Source organism: Poecile atricapillus, chromosome Z (genome assembly GCF_030490865.1).
Source record: "Poecile atricapillus isolate bPoeAtr1 chromosome Z, bPoeAtr1.hap1, whole genome shotgun sequence".
In the NCBI taxonomy this organism is placed as follows: domain Eukaryota; kingdom Metazoa; phylum Chordata; class Aves; order Passeriformes; family Paridae; genus Poecile; species Poecile atricapillus.
In genome coordinates, this window is record NC_081289.1 from 134,648,509 (window position 1) to 134,669,598 (window position 21,090).

General features: G+C 43.1%; 1 protein-coding gene across 1 annotated transcript; it reads right to left on the reverse strand.

Annotated features, from left to right (window-relative positions):
* Window positions 1-32: 32 nt before the first annotated feature.
* IL7R (interleukin 7 receptor) lies at window positions 33-17,379 on the reverse strand. Its single transcript, XM_058828037.1, has 8 exons — window positions 17,283-17,379; window positions 12,310-12,448; window positions 10,181-10,335; window positions 8,439-8,593; window positions 6,544-6,721; window positions 5,610-5,700; window positions 3,015-3,090; window positions 33-1,733 (listed from the first exon to the last, which is right to left on the reverse strand). Exons 1-8 carry the CDS (start codon window positions 17,371-17,373, stop codon window positions 1,230-1,232), a joined length of 1,389 nt encoding a protein of 462 aa, XP_058684020.1. The 5' UTR covers window positions 17,374-17,379; the 3' UTR covers window positions 33-1,229.
* Window positions 17,380-21,090: the final 3,711 nt, after the last annotated feature.

Genomic DNA, 21,090 nt, shown 5'->3' on the forward strand with positions numbered 1-21,090 from the left:
AAGAAAAAAAGAAAACACACAAAGAAACCACAAAGAAAAAAAGTCACAATGCAAACAAAACAAAAAACAAAAAACACCCCAACAAACAAAACATCTCCTGCAAATTGAAAGTTATTTAAAAGAAAGAAATTAGGTCTTGTGATCACTGGCAGGATCCATGACATTCCATGACATTCCATTTTCCTATGTCAAATGTTGCATGGGAACATTGCCTGTCCAAATTCATAGTATTTGTGTGCAGTCACACATTGGGAATAATTCTAGTAAACAAATATGGTCAGCCCAGCCTCTGGAATGGAAAGCACTCTGGAATGCTACACTAATAATTGCATAAGAGCTGCAGAAAAGGACAGCATCATGCAATTTACAGACTTAGTTCAGCTTCTAGAAAGAGAAAGGACTTTGCATAGTTGGTACATGAAATTTTGAAGTCCTCAAAAGTATTAGCAGAAGTACCTGTGGATCCTATAGTTGGCTTAAGAGCAGATCTTTGCCAATAGCAAGAAGTAGTGGCACTTAGGGTTTGCTTTGTTTTAGTTCGTGTCTCAAAAAAACCCCCAAACCCCACCAAACAAAAAACCCAAACAAAAACCTAAATCCATCTCAGGAAACATCTCCTGATTACAGGTGGGCCCATGTAACATTTTTATTGGGCACTCTGCTAATTCTTCTTGTGGTGCTCAAGCTCCTGAATCCCCAGGCACCTAGTACTTGATAGCAACTATAATTTACTGGTTTTTTGTCTTTTTACTGTCTTTTGACTAACTGGGGGGGGAATTAGTCTTGACCTACCAGTGTTTAAAAAAGATTGGGTTCTATTTAAAAGGAATTCATTGCCATATTTCTTGCTAAGACATTAATAAGAGCTTAACTCTGTAACCAAGAGGGTAACAAAAGAGTTCATTAATTTCTATGAGATATGCTGTGATCCTCAGCTGGGACTGCATTGCCACTGCTCTGGATTAATCAGATTTGAAGATCAAAATCAGGTTGAATTAAATTTAGTTTCTACTGCAGTAAAGACTGCTAGCAGCATACTGAATGCTGAGATAGGATACTTCTCACTGGAATGTGGGAGAACCCACTTCCCTGTGGGTATAGCATTGCACCATGAGCAGAGGGCATGAGGGATGTGGGAATTCCCAAGATACAGGAAAACAAAACCAGAAAGCTTCAGTACCCTGCTTGTGTTAGAGAAAATAAAATGCATGCTGTAATTCTTATGAGATTTACTGAATTTTGTAGAAGCTGGACATTGTGACATAGGCTTCCTCATTGTTTGTTGATCTCATGTCACTGTTTGGCAGCATCTGGGATATGGTGTCATCATTTACAGGCTCTGCATGGGGCTGGCCAGAAGGATCAAGGGGACAAGTGGAGGAAAGGTCGAAACCATCGTTGTGCAGGGGCACCCTGTTGCCGTGGCAAACTTCATATGTGCTGGAGCTGCAGCTGCCCTCGGTGACTGCAAACTGGCTGGTGCCCAGGAGCCTGTTCAGGGCTTCAGCTGGCCAGACTCCTTTGTCAGACACTGGCAGGTTGAGGTTGTTTTTGTCTGACATCACATGGATCATCTTCAGTTCTGATCCACTCCTGAATTTTTCTGGAAGGCTTGTCTTTGAAGCAGTTGATGGCTGCAGAAAATTTTCCAGTTCAGCTTTTGCCCAAAGGCTGTCCACTTTATGGATATGAACATAACCAAAACTCTCTGGGTTAAAGCTTATATCAAAATTCTGTGTGACAAAGGAAACAGCGCAGTTAGTCAACAGTGGGTGGTAGCTTAAGAGAAAAGACACTTTAATAATTTATGTGATTTTAGAAGGGTATTTATTATTTCTTTAACTCTAGATGTAACCCAAGATGAGCAGGTTGAACAATAAGTTAGTGCAGAATAAATTATCGCATGGTTGGAAATCCCATTCCCTATTAACTTCTTCTACCCTACGTCCTCCTCTGGGCAGTACCCTGGAGTGTTTTATACTCTATACAGTGTTTCAGAGCCTTTTCTGAGACATGCATTTATTGCACGCCTGCCATTTCACAGGAAGGAGTGTGCCCACCCAGGTGGTTTCTTTCAGTTTTGCCTTCCTAATTTAGCACCAAGGGAAGTAAAAATTTGCCACGACTTCCTGAAACACATTAGGAATTCCTGAACTGGGGAGCACAGAGGCTGGGAGAGCTGTGCTAGGCATCCTATGAAATGAAGAACATGCTAATAATGTACCTGGAGTGCACAGCATTAATGACTTACTTGTCTGTCTGGCTTTTAACTGGCAAAGCAGTTAACATACTGCATGATGTATGAACAATGCTGTTGGCCATGTCAGGGTACCAGGGATGTTTGCAAAACATCCCCTCCAGCCCCCTGATAGTTTGGTAGAACCACCAAAGTGTCTTGGTTGGAAAGGAGCTGTGCAGTCCAACCTTCTGCCAGAAGCAGGACCTCCACTATACTCAGAGCCCTAGTCAAGCTAAGCCTTAAACATATTCCCAAAGGAGAACCTACCTTGTCTTTGGGGAGGCTACACAGTGTTTAATTATTTTCACAAGAGAGATTCTTTCCTTGTATCTGGAAGAAGTTTTCCCTGAAGCAACACATGTTTGTTGCCTCTGGTCCTGTCACTCCATAGCCTTGCAGTGACAGCACCTTCCCCATCTCTCTAGATACACCTTAGGTATTGGAAGGTTGTAAGTAGTATTCCACACCCCAAGCTTCCTTTTCTTCTATAAACAAACTTAATTCCTTCAGATTTTCTTCATACATTAACTTCCCAAGACCTCTGTAGTTAACTTTGCACAAGTCAAACCTCAGGAGCTAGGTCAATTGTCTATTATTTCCATACCCTTGACTGACATCTGCAGGAGCAAATATGAGCTCTCTTAAGTGAAATGTAGAAGTAATTTCTGAAAGAGTATCCTAGTTCATGCAGAAAATGCACATCCTGTCTCTCATGGGTGTTAGTTTTATCCCCAGACATCTATACTTAGGTGGAAATAAAAGTGGAAGAACATACGTTTTTTGGCTTCTTGCATAGTTGCTCCAGCGTTTTTTTATGGTCAGGAAGGTTTGGCCATACAGCAGGTTTGATCCTGAAAGAGCAACAGTAGGCAAAAAGCAGCATAAGAGGGCTGTGTTGAGGTATCAGAGGTTCATATTGCATCATTTGTACTAGTTCTCACAAAGCCTTAGGGCTGACTGGCGTTATCCAGAACAAAGACAGAGAAACCTCAGAATAAACCAGACAAGAGAAGAGGAATTGTAAAGGTTGTTGTTTAAAAAGTCATTGTTCTTTGGGATGCACAAATTGTCACAGTTAAAAGAAGATACTTCACTAAGTACTGGGAATGCAGCACATTATGCTGGCAAAGTGTTTGTTACTTGTTTTCATCTAGCTGTATTAACAGGGTTCTGTGTGGTGAAACTATTTCCTGCAAGTGCAAGAAGATGCTGTGGCTAAAGCGGAAATTGGCTGATAGTTGCTTCTGCATGTTCAATTAATTAAAAGGATGACATATTGTCCCATTCCTTGGCCAGCAATTTGAGCTTCAGACATCTGTCCTATAGCTTTCTTCCACAGGTCTCATTTTTACTGCCTTGATTAGCAAGGTTCCCACGTTGTACTGCTTGATACTCTCAGCTATGATGCATCTACAGTATGTTGTCCAACTGATATTCTATCATTGCAGTGTTATAATTATACATGTATATGAATATATATTTAATTTTATTTATGTGTCTGTGTGGCTGTATATATGTGCACATATAAAACCCTCTTATTTTTAAAATGGAGATATCTGGGATCAAAAAGTCTCACCTGTTTTTCCTGCAGTCTTACATAAGCAAAACTTGTAGCAAAGTTAAAGAACTGCAGGTTCCCAGCAACAATAAATCTCAAGAATGAGAAATCTCAAGCTACCTCTATACTTGTGAACAAAGTAGCACTAGGGCAGATAACTCCAGTGTCTAAAATGTTTAATTATTAAAACTTTTTGTGGCATGGTATGGCTGAGTTCTTGCCAGTTCTTGCTTAGTTCTTGCCAGCTAACATTGGCCAGGTAATCCCCATGTTCAACACTGCCAGGTAATCCCCATGTGTTAGTCTGGAGTTAGCACAGCCAGAGTTGTCAAAAAAAGCAGCTCACACAGAGTTACCTCTCTTGAGCTGGGTGTCATGGACAGACTGCTCTGAATGTTATTGAGGAGTCCTGGGCTTTCTGTCTTGCAAGGAGTTCATCTTCTACAGTTAAACTGGGATTTTATCCCTCCAGATCATTATATACATATCTGTTCATTTTCTTAAGCTTGTCAGCTCTCCTGAGCCATGTCATTAAAAACATATTTACAGTTTTCTATCTACTGCTGTGTAGGAGATAAATGAAAAAACCCTAATGCATACCAAAGACTGCTTGAGTAATGAATGTATTCCTAGTCCCACTTCTGCCTGATCTAGCCTCATGGCTGGCTGGAAGACGATTTGGCCAGGCTGGTGTCTGACACCATCAAGCCCCTGCTGCAGAGGGCTTTGCCCTGCTGCTTCTGAAAGTGCTGCAGAGCAAACACCCTGCTGACTCAGCCTGTGAAAGGAACAAGTCATCACCCTGGCATGCTGCTTCCACACTTCTTAGGAGTTTACTAAAACCCACAGGTGTTGGGAAGGTAGAATTAGAAAGAAATTATAAATATGACTCTTTAGCCAGAAAGGCAAAGGAAGAAATACAAATGAAAGCATGGTTTGAATAATTCAAAGAAACCGGTCTGGTATGCCAGAACACATTCTTTCCCCCAATAAAACTAAGCTGAGACCCCTCTCCCCAGCCTTATAAAGAAAGGTCTGAAGGACCCTGAGATAACTAAAAATATGCAAAAGCAGCGATTTCTATAGGTCACACACAAATGTTACTGTATTAGTATACTTATGAAGATTGGTTAGTAAAGGAATAGAATATTCAAATGTATAGATTATATAAGTAATTGTAAAAGAGAGTTCTCTCTCTTAGCCCTCTTGCCTCACGCTTTCTATGCTCTTGCTGCTCTCTTTTTCCTGCTCTTTCCTGCTCTTCTTTACCCTTCTTTCCCGGCTCTCTCACTTCTGTTCTGTTACTCTCTTTCTTAGCAACCTTAAGTCTTGAACTCACGTATTCATATTTTACCCCCTTTTGTATTGTTCTCTCTGAGCCTGCTTTGAGCTCTATCTGCTGGCTCATAGCAGGCTCTCTCTCTCTCTCTCTCTCCCACGCCCTGAAATAAACTACTAACATCTAACTCGATTATAGAGGTCTCTGCTGTGTCTCAGACCGTCCACCCCGAAGCGTCTCTTACACACAGGTCTCTTTCTTTTCTGGATTTTGCTTGAAGTTTGTGAGTCAGATTTGCCTCCAGTGGGGCACTGAGTCTGTTTGGTGGTGACTACACCTTGCCAAAGGTCCCAGTGGCAGGTCATCTTCTGCCTGCCAACACTGTCTCTAGTATTGCTCATTTCTATTCTTTGCTTGCCATCAGCTTGATACAGAGTTCCAGAGATAGAGAGAGGGTACCTCACATACAGGGAAAGCAATAAGACCATCAGAGAAGGATTGGGTCCCAACACCTTTTTTGATACAGAGATTACCTGTTTTCCCAAAAAACTATGAACAGTGCAATTACAACAACGGACAGCATGAATCCCAGGATGGAGAGTATAACCATGGCCACACTGTTATCTGAAGGAAAACAAAGAACATCAGCCAATGCATGTAAATGTCTCACTGTTAAGCCACCATAGCAGTGAGGTCTTTTCAGATGATAAATTAGGAATTAACACCAAGCATTGCACTTGCCCCATCACTGGGCTTGTGCAATGGCTCATTTCTCCTGCCTCCATGAAGGAGGTAAATGATAGGCTGCCAGAGCATCAGCACTTGGCTGAGCTTCAAGCTGGGTTCACAGACTGGATTAAAGCAGCTTGAAGTGTGCTGTCACTTCCCATGCACTGAAACCAGCACTTGCTGTGTCCTCACAGCAGCACAGAGATGACTAACACCCTAATGCCAGAGTGCCCCTGGGGACTGAAGGGACCCAAGGACCAGAAAGATTATTCATGTGCAGTGATGAGATTTTATCCTGTGTTGCATTTGTGATTCAAGTGCCATGTTCACACCCAAGCCCAGGGTCCTGAAATGGGTCCTGTTTCACACTCTGTTCCTTACCCAAAATGCCTGGTGCAAGCTCTTCCTTCTCCTGCCAAGCCAGCCAGTAGCAAGCAGCAAGTCAGCCTTCATCTCCCTCTGCACCCACACCCTCAGGCTCTCATGGCAGCATTTCTTCTGACCTTATTTCCCTTAAGTGAAATTTAAGTCTTCAGTCAGCCCCAGACCAGAGCAACCCAGCTGCTCTGAGTCACCTCCTTGGATTGCAGTGCCTGTGTCATTGAGGGCTGACCTTGGTGTGGCCATGGGCTCTTCCCTCCCCATTCTCTCATCCCTGCTGCTGCTGAGGCTGGCCAGCAAGCCCAGGCCCCCAGCTCTGCTTTCTTCCAGGAGGAACAAAGTGTTTTCAGCCCTTACAGCTTTCTGCGGAGTGCTGCTCTCTTGCTGTCCTGAAGCTCTTGGAAGTGCTCCATTCACTCCATGTGCCCTTAAAATAATCTCCATTGGGCTGAGAACGTACTTTCACCTCATACGATGCTCCATTTTCAAGGTTTTTCCCCAGCAGTTTTACCTGAAGATATGGTGATTCTTTTGTCTAAACACACACACACACACACACATAAAAGATACAGTTATTTTTCCAGCAGGCAGTGGAGAACTATCCTCGAGTTCGGCAAAATATGTGAGATCAGGTGCATCCCTGAAATACTGTGCTGTTTACTCCATCTCTCTAGCTATTACACAGGTGCTTATCAGGGTATCAACCTAGTTAAACAGCAGCATAGTCCAGATAGCATTGAGAAGGGAGAGATACGCCAGATAAAAGCCTTTTGGAAAACAGCTACAAGTATTAACAGTGCTCTGCGGCAGCTGACACTGCAGTAGGAAATACACGCTTCCCTGAGAAGGCTCAGAGGGGACACATGGAAAAAATACGTTTTTTGAGCATAAAAAGACAATATCTGAGAGGCCAGTTAAGGGAAGAAGCTGAAATTCTGCAATGCAGCTCTGGTGCTCTCCATTTCAATGTATTTCACTACCTGAACCCATTTTATTTTTCCCTTAAGTTCTTCGATGTTTGATCTTTGTATATTTTCAAGCCTAATCAACAAGGAGGGAGATTTAATCCGTGAAGGAGAGCAGTTAATAAGCAAGCTCTAAGCAATGTCCAGGTGTTAGAAAAACAAATTACTTGTGGGTAGAATTGCCTTGTTAAGGTTTGGGTCTTGACACACTTCAATGATGTGAAACCTGGGGGGAGGTTAACAAAGCTTAGGAAGAAGGATGTAACGATGGTAAAGGGCACAAAGAGTACAGAATTTTTGGGCCATAATAGAGGACATTTGGCAGAACCCCTAAGACAAGGAAGAAACTAATAAAGACAACTCAGTGACTGTGCTGAATCAGCTCTGAACTGGGTAGAAGGGAATTCGGGCAGGAGCAGATCACGACTGCTGACTCATGGCCCTCTGGGTCACAAGAACCACCAACTCGGAAGACTGAGCCTGTGAGCTAATTAGCATGAGACGTGAGAGAATCATTAACTGATAGAAGATGGAACACTAATTAGTAAGAGAACTATGTAACTTGTGGCCGAGGAACACTTACTAGTTTGTGTGGTAAAATGTATAAATAGATTTTGGAAGTTGGTGTGCTTGATTTGTGGAATACCACTGAGCACCCAGGCCTGTGTAGCTGGAACAATCAATGTCACTCTCGAGTGTATAATTACAGGCTTATTGCACTCCAGGTAACAAATCTGATTTTTGTGGACAACACTGTATTCTCTCTGTAAAACCCAGATGTAGTCCATGCTTTCAAACATCGTGACTAGCTTTTGCATGGCTGCCTTGGTGACAGGGGACAGAGAGACACCTGCAGCTCTCCCCAGTCAGACCCAGTTCACAGGCAGCTGCAGTCTCACAAAGCCTGAGGGTGGGAGAGCTGCAGGGCTGCACTGGAAGCCTGTGAGGATTCAATGGAAAAGGAGATGTGAAGAAACTTGCAAAATAAATAAAGAGGTCACACATTTTATTGACTGATGAGCACAGAAAATAACAGCAAAATCACCACAGCAAAGAGCAAACATAGAATGGTTCAACACGTTATGTCTTCTATTCCCACTACAAAACCCAAATGAATAAAACCTCTTTTAACTAATGAAATTTCCAAATTACAAATATTGCACCTTTCCAAGTTTTCAGGTGGAGAGCTGCAGAAATGCAGATTTGATAATATTTACATGGTACAGGTAATTTTGATAATGTTTAATTTTGGAAATTAGTGCAAGCACACCCTACATCACCACTTACCTCCCAAGTACCTTCTTTCTGCCGATAGGCTACCTGGTGTACTAATTTGTCCTTTAAGTATTTCTTCCTTGAGTGTGGTGTACAATAACGAATAAGATATTCATTTGCCTCCTTTTCATATGTGATGTTTATAGCGAATGGTACTTCGGGCTTAACTGCAAATGACAACAAACCAGGATGTAACAGGAGCAGAATAATGTTAATTAAAGAATAATAAAGCAGAATAGAAAATAAACAGGGTTTGAAATGCAAAAAAAAGGTCCAAGCTACAGCCCTACATGGTGACCTATCTTGAGGCAAAGCTGTCTTGAGTTAGGCAATCCTTATGCTGAGCCCCATCTCATCCTTACATCCTGATGCTGAGAGGGGCTTGGTTTTGACTTGCTGGAGAAGTAGTTTGACCAGCAGAGGAGATGCTTGTGAGGGATATGACATTTAATCTTGAAAGCAGTTCCTGAGCATGCCCACCCCTGCGGTAGCTTGAAGGCCTGAAATTCAGTCCCTCTAGCCAATGCTCTGAGATGGAGGCCCCCTAGCAAAACCCACCTGGGAGGAGACACTGGGGAGCAAGCTGTGCTCAGGTGCAGCGGTGGCTGTCTGTTAGGGCAGTGGGACAGATGGAGGGACAAAGTCTGACACTGTTTGATAGACCAGAGTGGGCTGTGGCTCCACACCCTTGCTATGAACCCACATCTGACCTGGTCTGAAGGAGACTGTGCCAAAGACCATCCATGCAAGTATATCAAGCCTGAAATATGGCCCTCAGGGCTCTCTCCCCAAGCTGACCCTAAGCTGGATGTGCTTGAGACCTGCAGGGACTTGTGGCTGTGGCACTGAGGCTTCCTGAATTCATCTTGCATAAGGACATCAGCTCTCACAGCAACACAGAGCCCACATCCCTCTCCTCTCAGGAAAACACATATAGTCATAAACTGTTCTCACTCCTAAAACCCCCAGATACTTAGATCTTCCACAGTTTTTAGAGTAAGGACTGCCAGGCTGGCCTGTAAACTAAGAACTAATGTAAGATTATTACAAAACTGTTGGACTGTGGCAGAAATGTTTCACAAGAGAGGGATGTTGCAGTGCTTACTGCCAGAGACAAAGCAATGTGACACTGGAGAAGAAGAGAGAAGAATCTGTCCTACACAGGCTTCTCTGCTGCCCTTGTTGCCAAGAACAGTAAATTCTGTGTATCCCTTCCTCCCCTTGAGTTCCCTATTTCTTGGCTCAGACAGGTCCCTGGTGTGTCTTAGCCTGCTCACAGTTACTGGTGCAGGATGCACTTTGTTCAGAGTACAGGATACACCACTATGTCAAGTGAGATCTTGCAGCCTTGTGTTCCCTGTGCTACTGGACTCATGCTATCTGTGGGGGGGCCAGCCCCTAAACTGCATCATCCCTAGTCAGAGACGAACAAAATGTTCCTGCTTGGCAGTCCATCCACACTCAGGAACAGCTGCTTCAGCCATGGATGGGATTCAGTCTATGTCTGGGTCTGGGCAATGTCACAATCAGCCTGAATTCAACTACGCTTTTGGAATGGAGGTTAATCATGTCTGGCTTTGAAGCAAAGGAAACACCACACTCTTATAACACCCCCATACAGGCTACATGCTCTGCTAAGATGATATTTTATGCTTTTGTGTCATCCAGATTGACCCTTAGGCTTTGTGCTGGACAGGTTTCCTCCCCAGTAACCCCTATAACTTTAAAAATGTCCAAAATATCAAGTGTCTCACCAATGTCAGTTACAACCAGACTCCTGCAGACCCTTCTCTTCATCTCAGAATACATGCAAATATCTCTGTTTGAGAGTATATCAATGAAATGTAAGAAGTATACATCTTCTTGTTTCTTCATGTTGGAGCAGGCGTAATTGTTATCTTCTTTGGTACTGTTGGCCAAAGTGACACAACAATCATTTCTGTGTTAATATGACTTGACTACTTACTATAGGGCATGTGTTGCCACCGGTTTGTCTACCTTTGTTAAGTTTGAATTAGTTTGCCCCAGTTGCCCCCCTGTTACCCAGAGTAGTCCCTTCCCAGTTATCCATCATTGTAAACCCATCCCTTATTTCCAGAGAATTCCCCATCCATCACCTTCACCCTGCCCTCAACCCCTGTCTGTCTATGTAAACCCAACCCTTTGTTCTAGCTCTTTCCCTGCCCGTTATCCCTTCCTCGAAGCCCCATTGATTGTCTAGCTGCCGTCCCTCCCCTGTGTCCTTATCATTGGTCCTGAACACTGTAATCCCCTCCTATTACCACTCCTCTGATGTCTCCCCATTGGTCAAGGCTTTCACCGCTCCTTGCCTTTAAAACCAGACGCACAGAGGTGCTCAGGGTCTCAGCTCAGACCTCTTCCCTGCAGTCCCAGCCCTGTCCCTTGTCATCGCTCCCTTGCCCTTGTAATAAACTCGTTCCTGGGAATTTGGAAGAGACTGAGTCCTCTCTCTCCTTTCGCCACGACCTACGACCACTGGGATTCACAGAGCCTGACTGCGTGGAGCTCTGGAGGTTCCGTGCTGAGACAAATCGTACTCGCACGGTTCCCCACTCCTGGCGTTGCCATCGGCCAGAGAGTCCTGAGCTAGCCAGAGCATAAAAGGCCGTGAGGACCAGGCAGCGTCAGGCATGAATCCTGTTTGCTCATTTCACTAATCTCTCTGAAGTGAGTTTCCATGTGAAATAAGAAATAATGCAATGCAAATAAGGAGTTTGAGAGATTGATAGTGTTTTTTCTTGTGGTCCTTGAGCACAATAGTAGAGTGACAAGAATCACATTAAGTGTCATGGAGCTCTTGAGAAAAAAGCACAATTATTTAATTGGAGGTGTAGGTGTTAAAACATTTGCATTTTAAAAAATTACCTTGCCACTGCTGCTTTTAAATATAGGGCAATGTGTTTCAATGCTCTTTGAAGATAAAGACAAATTTATTATTGACTTTGGTGGAAGCAAATAGAGGGCCAACAGCCAGCTGGCCATGAAAGGAATCACATGGCGGTTTTAGAACTTTTTTTCCATTTCTGTGGTTCCCATGTTTGAGAACTGCCATAAAACTCCAGTCCAAACTCATAATAAATCCCATGAAAATAGAAAAATTCTAATAAACTCTGAGAAAGAAAAGCAAATAATTAGTGACTAGTATATAAAGATTTACAAAAAATATCCACTTCTTTTTTTGGCTGCCACACAACTTTCAGTTTCAGAAAAAACAGAAAAAAGGAAAAGGATCTGTATGCTCAAGAAACAAAATTTAATCTTCAGCTTGGTGCAACAGTGAAAAAAAAGGGTGGAAAGAGTTTTAAGGCCTTGATAGGAAGTGGAGATCTCTGATGTGTTTGATAACTGATGGAGGCTTGTGTGCTTGTTCTAGTGCATTTCTTATATGGTTCTGTGTGCAAAGACAATAGCTGAGTTTTTGTCTTAATCTAGATGAACACATGTTCTTGGATGTGGACAATTAATCTTCTGCTAAAGAATTTTCTGTGGCAAGGATTTGTGCCTTCAAAATATTTTTTAAAATACCATTTAAATTAAAATAAAAAGCTCTCAGTTTATGCTGGGCTACATCCATATTACAAACATTCCAGAGCAACAGAGGCAACATCAGAACTACTGGAGACATAATAATCCCCTGTAGAGACCCTTCCAGCTCTTTCTTTTTTACACTGGGGAATCATGTTTTGCTTCAGTAAACTCTTCTTCTTTGCTGAATATAGTACTCAAACTTGGCAAAACACTCTGAAGCAGGATTTTGTCTAGCTTTGCTGCTCCTGTTTCCCTGCATGTGGCAATGTGACTCAATAGTTCTCAGCATTTCACTTCCCAGGCATTTATCGAGGGACAGACTGACAGCACTTACCACAGAGACAGGGTGTAGTTAGTGTTGTAAGGAGGCAGCTCGGTGAAATTGCAGGTCAGGCTGCTCAAGGAGTCCTTAATTTCCAGCTGGCTGAAGCAATCAATGTCAAAATTGTCTGGTTCATCATCCCCAAGAGTCCCTAAGGAGATATTCACAAGATGTTACTGAAGTAAACCCGTGAGTGTATTTGATTTGCAGCTCCATTGCATAGGAGGTTGTTTCTTCATGTGTCTGCCTGAAAGGAAGAGGATCAACCTACCTGTTATGTAAGAAGCAGAGAAACCTTGTCCAAAATGAAGTTAAAAGACCATTTGCACCTTTCAAAGTAGCCCTCACTGCATGCCAGTGAAGCCCACCCACTTTTAAGGACATTTTGGTGCCATGAGGCAGCTTAGACACATTTTGATTGTACTGGAAAGCTTTCTGAAATGTCATGAATTTGGGCTCAGGAGAGAGATCTCAGACTTTCTGCTAGAATGCATGGCTTCCTGCAAATTTGCTTCAATGACTAATAACACAATCATGATTTGACTAAAAGCATAATTCTAATTGGCAGGCATGAGGCCGGTGATGTAAAAAATGACGCTTCTGAGAGAAGTTCTCTCTAGCAGAAAATGCCAGCCTCATTGCATAAAATGTCACCCACTATAGCCAAGGGGATGGGGAAATGGTTATTGTCATGACCCCTTGAATGGGTCCTAGGGGCAGGAATGCCTATGACTCTTTTCACCTATGGTTAAAGGTTTCTGTCACAGTACATAAACCTCTTTCCTGAGTCAAGGAATTATGCTCGATCCCCCACTCAATCCTCTGTTACCCATTCCTCAGACAGGTCCTTGCCATGTAGGGCACCTGATGCAGTGAGAAAAAGAATCACAAAATCAAAGGTTTGGGTTGGAAGGGATCTTAAAGATCATTTATTTCCATCCGCCATGGGCAAGAATGACACCCACTAGACCAGTTAGCTCAGGGGCCCATCCAAACTGGCCTTGAACCCTTCCAGGGATGGGGCATCCACAACTTCTTGGGGAAGCTTGTTCCAGAGCTTCACTGCCCTCTAAGTGTAGAGTTTCTCCTTAACATCTAATCTAAATCTCTCCTCTGACAGTTCAAAAACTGTTCCTTCTGGTCCTATTGCTATCTGCTGAGGGGTATCAGTGACTCAGACTCACAAATGGGGTGGGGAAATGCCTGTTGAAAAATTTCCAGTGGAAAATCCCTCCCAGAAAAAATGATGGTCAACTCTTGCATCTGCAGTCAGATTTTGAGTAAGAGAAGAAGTCCAGAAGTCAATCAAAAATACAGAGAAACACACAAAAGCAGTGCAGGCAGAGGCTAGGAAGGGGACTGCTGCCACCCGCACATGGGATGGGATGGGGCCACCTGATGCTGCATTAATCCAGAACCCACAAGGAGATCTCTCCCCTCCCCCATGAGCAAATATTTAGTGGTCATTTGTCACCAGGAGTAACTGGTGCTAAGAAATTATTACTGGTCTTGTCAGCACAGCTCAGGGAGCCCAGATCTGCCGGAAGGACAGCAAATGCAATGTCCTTTACCAGTGCTGCTGCTTTGAGGGGAGAACCTGTGCAGCACAGACACAGACACAGACATAGACATAGACAGGCACAGACACACAGACAGACACACAGACACACACACACACACACACAGGCACACACACAGACACAGACACACATACAGAGGACAGACGCACAGACATACACAGGCACAAAGACACAGAGAGATGCAGAAAAAGAAGATCCTGTACAAAGCTGCTGTACTTAACCATTACATTCAAGACAGAGACACAGAGATCAGCTCAACTCTGGAGCAAGTCCTGCAGCAGTTTCACAGAGGTGACAGTCTTGTCCAGTGCAGCCCTGTGCCATAAGCTCAGACATGCTTATACAAACATATGTACCACATGCAGTTGCCTATTTGTGGGTAAAAGTGTGTACGTAAAAATATGTGTATTCAAAATCTGGGGGATACCAAGTAAGCTGAAATGAATCTGTTTAAAATGCAAAACAACCCACCATATTTTATACAGATATATACACCCAAAGCTGACATGCACTGTCATATTCTAAGCCTCTCTTAAGATTTTACTTGCAACTGCAAGGAGACTTGCTTTATACTCAAGGCAATATTAAAACTTCAAGGTTAGAATGACTAATCTACTTTTCTATATGACTACTTGGTTATCTCTGTACATGCAAACTATATGTACCAGATTTTGCCTCAACTCAAAAACCTGACAATCATCCTATTAATAAAATGGCTTATAAAAAAGTTCAACAATTTACTTCTGATTTTCTGAAAAGTAACAGAAATTTGAATTAATTCTCTATCAGTTTGGTTGCAAAATGAAAAGAAGAAAAGATTCAGTCTTGCAGCTCAAACAGCCATTCAAGGTTTAACCAATGCAGTGCAGCTTTGGTGCCACACTGGAAGGAAAGCTGACTTTACCACTTAGACTCTGAATTTTTATATTGTGATTATATGGTTCCTTATTCATGGAGACAACATAATAACAATAGAATACGTTATAATTAAACCTCAGGAACAGTGTTAAGTAAGCAACTTGAAATGCTATTTCTGCTATGGTTTTTCCCTGGGCTAATTTTTTTGTCTGACATAAGTATGCACGTAGTCTCAGCCCCACTTCTGCCCTAAACCTCAGAACTACCACACACAAATGTATTTGCTATGTGAATGGTTTTGATGAGTCTGACATGACTCATGCTGCTAAGGACTCTTCACTCAATAAAACATTTACAAGATTATTGTATTGTTTGCCTTGAGAAGCCCAGACCAGGCAGAGGCATGAACCTTACTCTGCTGAAATCAAGGCAGGGCTTGGTAAGGAGCAATTCTAAACTGGGATCAGAACTGCTCTTATAGCATGTAAAACAGTCATGGCATGTACTTCACAGAAGCGGTTCTCTCTTGGGTTTGGATAACATCCAGCAGGATGGTTCAAAACACAGCAGGAATCTCAGGAGCCTTTAGGAAGAGAAGGATGTTAGCAGAGGGTAAGGACATGCTTCATATGCTCCAGAGCCACCAGGACTGACAGCAGAACTGACTAAGGACACAGCTAAGCACTGACTCTCCATGGACAGAGTAATGTGAGACCTCTAGCACTGATGGGATTCAGGCAGAACCTGTTTTAGTCACAACAGGTTAGACGTGGGTTGGACAAACCCTACAAGAATGGGTAGGAGGACCACTGAAGGTGCCCTGCCCATGAGCCTCCCATGCCACCTGCATCCTCCCTTGCCTGCCCCTCCATAGCTCTGCCTGTAGCTCTCTGAGGCCTTTTGGGGATCTCCACCACTTCTTCCTGGCTGGGGGACAGCAGCTCTGAGGCAGTCTGATGTTCAGAAGAGAAGAAGAGATGGAGGCAAGTGCTGCAATTAGCTCTTCCCTCCTCTGCCCATAAGAGTAACCTCATGCCTGAGTTGGCTACTGGCACTTTGTAAGGAGGCAGGACAAGTCAGAGGGGTGAGTAGTGAAAGTCAAGTATCTGTCATAGGTGATTTTGCCCTGGATTGCCTAGTTTGTTGGCCAAACACAGGAGATTTATAAAGAGGTCATAAAAGCTGCTAATTGCTCAGTGGGGATTTTCTGAATCTATCTTCAGGTATAAGGAAATAATGATTTACTCGTGTTAGTAACAAAACTAGCAAAGGTCTGATCATAACTGATTTTGGGAAGCCCTGAAGATTTCAGTGCAGTGAAGATTTCAGACACCAACAATAAATCACTAGCATTGAACCTTCATCACCATAGTTACTTTCCAGAGCTGTCTCTAAATAGCTGCCAGTTGTATGAATAAATGACAATAAAAAAATAGATGCAGTTCTGAGCCAATCCCTGTTTTCTTTTAATGAAAACACCTTGCATGCATATCCCGTCTATGTATGTAGGTATGTATGTACAACTGTCTAGATACATGTGTTAAAACATAAAACACCCAGGGAAAAATGAGATTCCCTAACAGAGGTACCATAAGAATACAACCATTCTTCTCTTAAAAACTGAAAACTCCTTTGTTCCCAAACAATGAATCTCTAACCTACCAGTAACTGAGTAATAGCCCATGTCCTTCAGGCATAGCGCACAAACTCTTGTCATTGCTGTTTGTTTAGAATCAGACAAATAAGAGTTTAGCATATCTGGGACTGAATCTCTAAATCAAATTTTTCATCTCCCTGTTAAGAAAAGGAATAGCAGCCTAAAACAGTGGTTTTATTTCTCCTTATTATGTTTTTATATTCTGTTTAATGTTTTTGATCTTGATATTGCTAAATAATTTTCACTTCTCTAAATGAGATCAAAAAGTCTACAATAAAGCTGATTTGAAAGTGTTGTTAATTTATAATTATTTTCTGAGTAAGGGATGAATGCTGTTAGTGCTGTGCTGTGAGAACCCCCTGGCTGAGTTGCTACATCAAGAGAAACTGGGATTTTATCCCAGATAGCTGGAACTGCCTAAAGAAGACATAGAAGTTTGGCTTTTGAAGTGGAACGGTTTGGGCCAAGTTTGAGTTACATCAAAACATTTTATTCGGAGGAGACTGGCAAGAGCAAAAGAAGCCCTCACCCCTCTCTAATGGCAGCTCAGAGAGACCATGGGCTGCAGAAAGGTGAAGTTATCCCTGTTCCCAGGCATAAGTCCCTACACAAACACTAGCTACAACAAGGATTGACAGGTCTGGCACTGCATGCCCTGGGCATACTGTTATGGTCTCCCTTATTTCATGTGAATTTGAATGTTAAAAGGACAGAAGATTTGGGGGTTGAATTAAATAGTTATCCCCCAGCTCCACCTTGGGGACTGGCACTAAAGAGAGATTGGAAGTTAAAACACAAACACATTTAATCACACGATTGCATTCTGGAGCTCTTAACTGAGGTTTTCCAAGATCATACGTGAGTGGAAAGATGAAGATGAAATGACTCACCGTCACCGTCTGCTGAGGTGCAACCACTTTCCCCAAAAGTGGTGTGAAGGAACATGGCGAAAATGCTCAGTACGGTACTGGGCTGTGTCATCCTGAGCACGCTGCATGCGTGCAGTGGGGCTGAGTGCGAAACCGCTCCTTTATAGGAGCCCCGAGCAGCCCCGAGCCCGCCAGCGAAGGGAAATGTAAACATGCCTACGCACAGCGGGGCTGGTGGCAGCGGGCAGGAAGCCAAAGTAAAGATAACTGCTGAGCTTTTACTGTGAGACAGCTTCCTGCTTCTGGACTGAGCACCTTCTGGATCAGGCCCGCCAACTCATTTGAACAAACTTGGTAAAGACCAGTGGGAAAGGGAGCATATTTCATGAAAAGTGCTCCTGACTCGGCTGTGGTGATTTGTGCTGCTGGTGCTAAGAGCATGGTTTAGTTTTGGCATCCACCTTGCTCCCAAGAGAGGTGCACAAGTCCAAGGGATAAAAATCTTCCAGGTATGAAACATTAGGTACGATTGCTTTTGTTTTTTCTTTACCAGGATCAAAAGCAGCACTGCCAGCAGGTGTGAATCTTGTGTGATTCTTTACTCTTGTGAGACCCTATCTGGAGCACTCCATTCAGCCCCAACATAAGAGGGACACAGGCGTGTTGAATCAAGTCCAGAGGAAGCCAGTAAGATAAGGAGAAGGCTGGAACACACCTCCTGCACAGACAGGCTGGGAGAGTTGGAGTTGTTCATCCCACAGAAGAGAAAGCTCTGGGGAGATTTTATCATAGCATTTCAGTAAGTAAAGGATGCTTATAAGAAAGATGGGGAGAAATTATTTACCATGGCCTGTAGTGACATGACAAAGGGCAATGTTTTTAAAATAAAACAGGGCAGATATAGATTGGGCATACAGAAGAAATTCTTCTGAGGGTTGTGAGGCTCTGGCACAGGCTGCTCAGAGAAGCTGTATCTGCCCCATCACTGGAAGTGTTCAAGGCCAGCTTTGAGTAATGTGGTCTAGTGGAAGGTGTCCCTGTACATGGCAGGGGGGTTGGAACAAAGGAATGTCAAAGGTCCCTTTCAACCCCAAACCTTCTGTGATTCTATGAGGTCTACATAAGACAATGCTGACCCAAGAAAACCTGTGATTTGAAAGACTAATCCTGCAAAACCTGGCTCCTGAGAGCAATGTGGCACATCTCACATTTTTTTCAGGTTTTGGACAAAGCAAAGGTGGAAAGTGAAAGATAAAGAGGTGTTAGATATTTCCTTTGCGCCCTTTCTGTGGCTGAACACACCAACGCACACTGGAGCGTAAAGCAGGGCTGGGCACAGGACTGACTGATGTGGCTAACTACAGGTGAGCTGAGGGCCTGAAACAGAGGAGCAAGCTCTGGCACAACTCTGGCTGCACCAAAAAAAGCTTCAGCTTGGAGGTATAAAGGAAGCTGAGGGCAAAGCAAACAGAAAAATCATGACAGTATAATAAGGAAGCTTAATATGGAAGCAACATCAGTATTTTTGTTTGCAAGGAAATAATTGAAAATGCTCACCAAATTGGAGAAAACTCAGGTCTCATAGCTAGAAAAGTTTCCTTCTTTCCAGGACATCAGAGACTATTCTGCAGTGTCTCTTGCTGCCATAGACAAGGGGCACTAGGCAGCCAAGGCACTCTTTCTGGACTTCCCTGCCCCGTTTTAATAGGAAGAAATGGTCCCCTTTCCACAAGAGTCCAGCGAGGCTGACTGGAAGATCTCCAAAATCTGTATCAAGCCCTGCCTTATGGAGCCTCCCTGGGGCTCCCCACCCAAGCACTCCCTGCAGGTGCACTAAGCCCAGGCAGGTAGAGAAGAGTGTGTCTCTTTAGCCAGACGTGGGCATTTACCGTGTGTATTGCTGTGTCAGGACTCCCTTTGTGTCGCTTCTGTCTGGCCAGGGAAGAGCACAATTTGTCTTGTCCTAACACAGACATTAAAAAGATGAAATCTAAACCCCTAAAATGCATTTTTTTCCTCCACTGAATTAAGAGAGTGCCCAGGGTGAGGCAGGCTAGATATCTGCTCAGCAGATTCGTATCTCCTACTCACCAACAGGAGAGGGACCTGTCTGGCCAGCCACACAAAGCAGGAGCTGGACATGGTGAAGGGCCATGGAGCCACTGGAGGTGGCACCACCATGGGCTGACTGACTCTCACTCAAGAGCTTGATTCCTTTTACAGAACTGTTTGTGCCACAGCTAAATTCACACAGAATCCCTTCAAGAAATTCCCTCTCTCTGAGTCAGCTTGAGAACTTTAGCAGTTACTTGTACTCATCTCTCATGCTCAAGTTTTCTGTGCTTGACCAAAGGACATTGCAGCCAAACTTGAATTAGTGAGATTGAGTCCTGGTGATTTCTCATACCTAAGGCTTACCACTTGCTTGCTTTAGAAAAGACTAGTTGAGAATTTCAACCCTTTTCTTAATAATCTTCCTTGTCATATTATTCTAAAATCCCTCAAGGTAATTTCTACCTCGTTTTCAGTCAGAAATTTCATTAAAAAAGGGTCTCCTGTGCAAATTGGTCAGTATGCAGAAATGACACCTTCTCACTTTAAATTTGTCTTGTTTATAATTGAGTGGGCTATCACTTTGATCTTTTTTTTTTTTTCTTTTTTCCTGTTTCAGTTGGAACAAACTAAAAGAAAAAGTCTCTTCAGACATAATATTTTTGTTGAACATGAATAATCTTATTATCAGAGCTGTGCTGCTCAGGGGATTTCCATGTTGTCATGGCTGCATTTTGTCTGGGTGGAGAGATGAGGGACCACAATGAAAAGAAAAAACTAGTATCGAGAATACCCTGAAGCAAAAGTACATTTTGTTTTACTTCTGCACCTCTGCTTCAGAAGCTGTTTCATTTCTAGGAGATATTTGAGTCTATCCGTCTCACCTTGTTGCCTTTCTCTGATGTCTGGGATGTAGGAAATGAAATCTGTGAGTCTAAATCTTAGAACAGCTGAAGGGTTAGTACTCAGAAGAGGCTAAAAGAAAGATGGATTACTTTTCACTTGCAATAAATTTTCACTGCTTCTGTCTTCTCATTGCAGATTCCACAAAAAAACCCAACAAACCACCATCAACTAAACCAACCCACAACAAAAACCCCTTCTGGTTTAAACAGGTAACTTTAGAAGGTCCACCAAAATGTACTTGTGCTTTATTGATGTGCCAGCTCCCTTTGGGTCCCAACACTGTTTTGGAGCTTCTGAGTCATTGCATGCCCTCTTACATTTTTAGCCATTAACAAAGTCCAGGTTGCAACCTCTGTGACTATGAAGAGGAAGATTTTCAGTGCCCTGTGGTGCACAAGTGTGGGCTGTCCATACAGTGTATCGGCTCCTAAGCACTTTCTGCTGCCCTACATATCCTCCAGTGCTTTCTTAGATTATCACTTTTGTTGAAGCTGTTGACTAACCAGGCAAGTCATCCACAAGTTAGCATCCATCTTTGCTTCTTATACTGTTTGTTGACTCATGTTTGGGTTTTTTTCCTCCTTAGGTCACAAAAGTATTTTTTGATTCTGCTTTAGCTCCAAAAATTGCAGAAAGTTTCTGCACACATGCTAAATTCAAATCTGCTATCAGTATGTGTTTAGAAAGATGAAGTGAATAAATATCTTCCTTCTATCAACAGTACTTTTCAAAGGCTTCAGTTCAGGGAATTCCCAGAACCTCTGTGAGAGAGGAGTGGAGTGGATCCTCCAGACACATCCCAGGGTGCAGCACTAGAGACAGGACATGTGTACACTTATGGAAGGAGGATACAGAAATCCTTGTGTTTGAG

Excerpts from the sequence above, each read along its gene's own strand:
- IL7R (XM_058828037.1), bottom strand. The coding sequence starts at position 17,373 with ATGACACAGCCCAGTACCGTACTGAGCATTTTCGCCATGTTCCTTCAC. Across the intron at positions 8,594-10,180 it reads TCTGGTTGTAACTGACATTG|TTAAGCCCGAAGTACCATTC; the intron begins GTGAGACACTTG and ends TGTCATTTGCAG. Across the intron at positions 6,722-8,438 it reads AGAAAGAAGGTACTTGGGAG|ACAAAAGAATCACCATATCT; the intron begins GTAAGTGGTGAT and ends GTGTGTGTTTAG.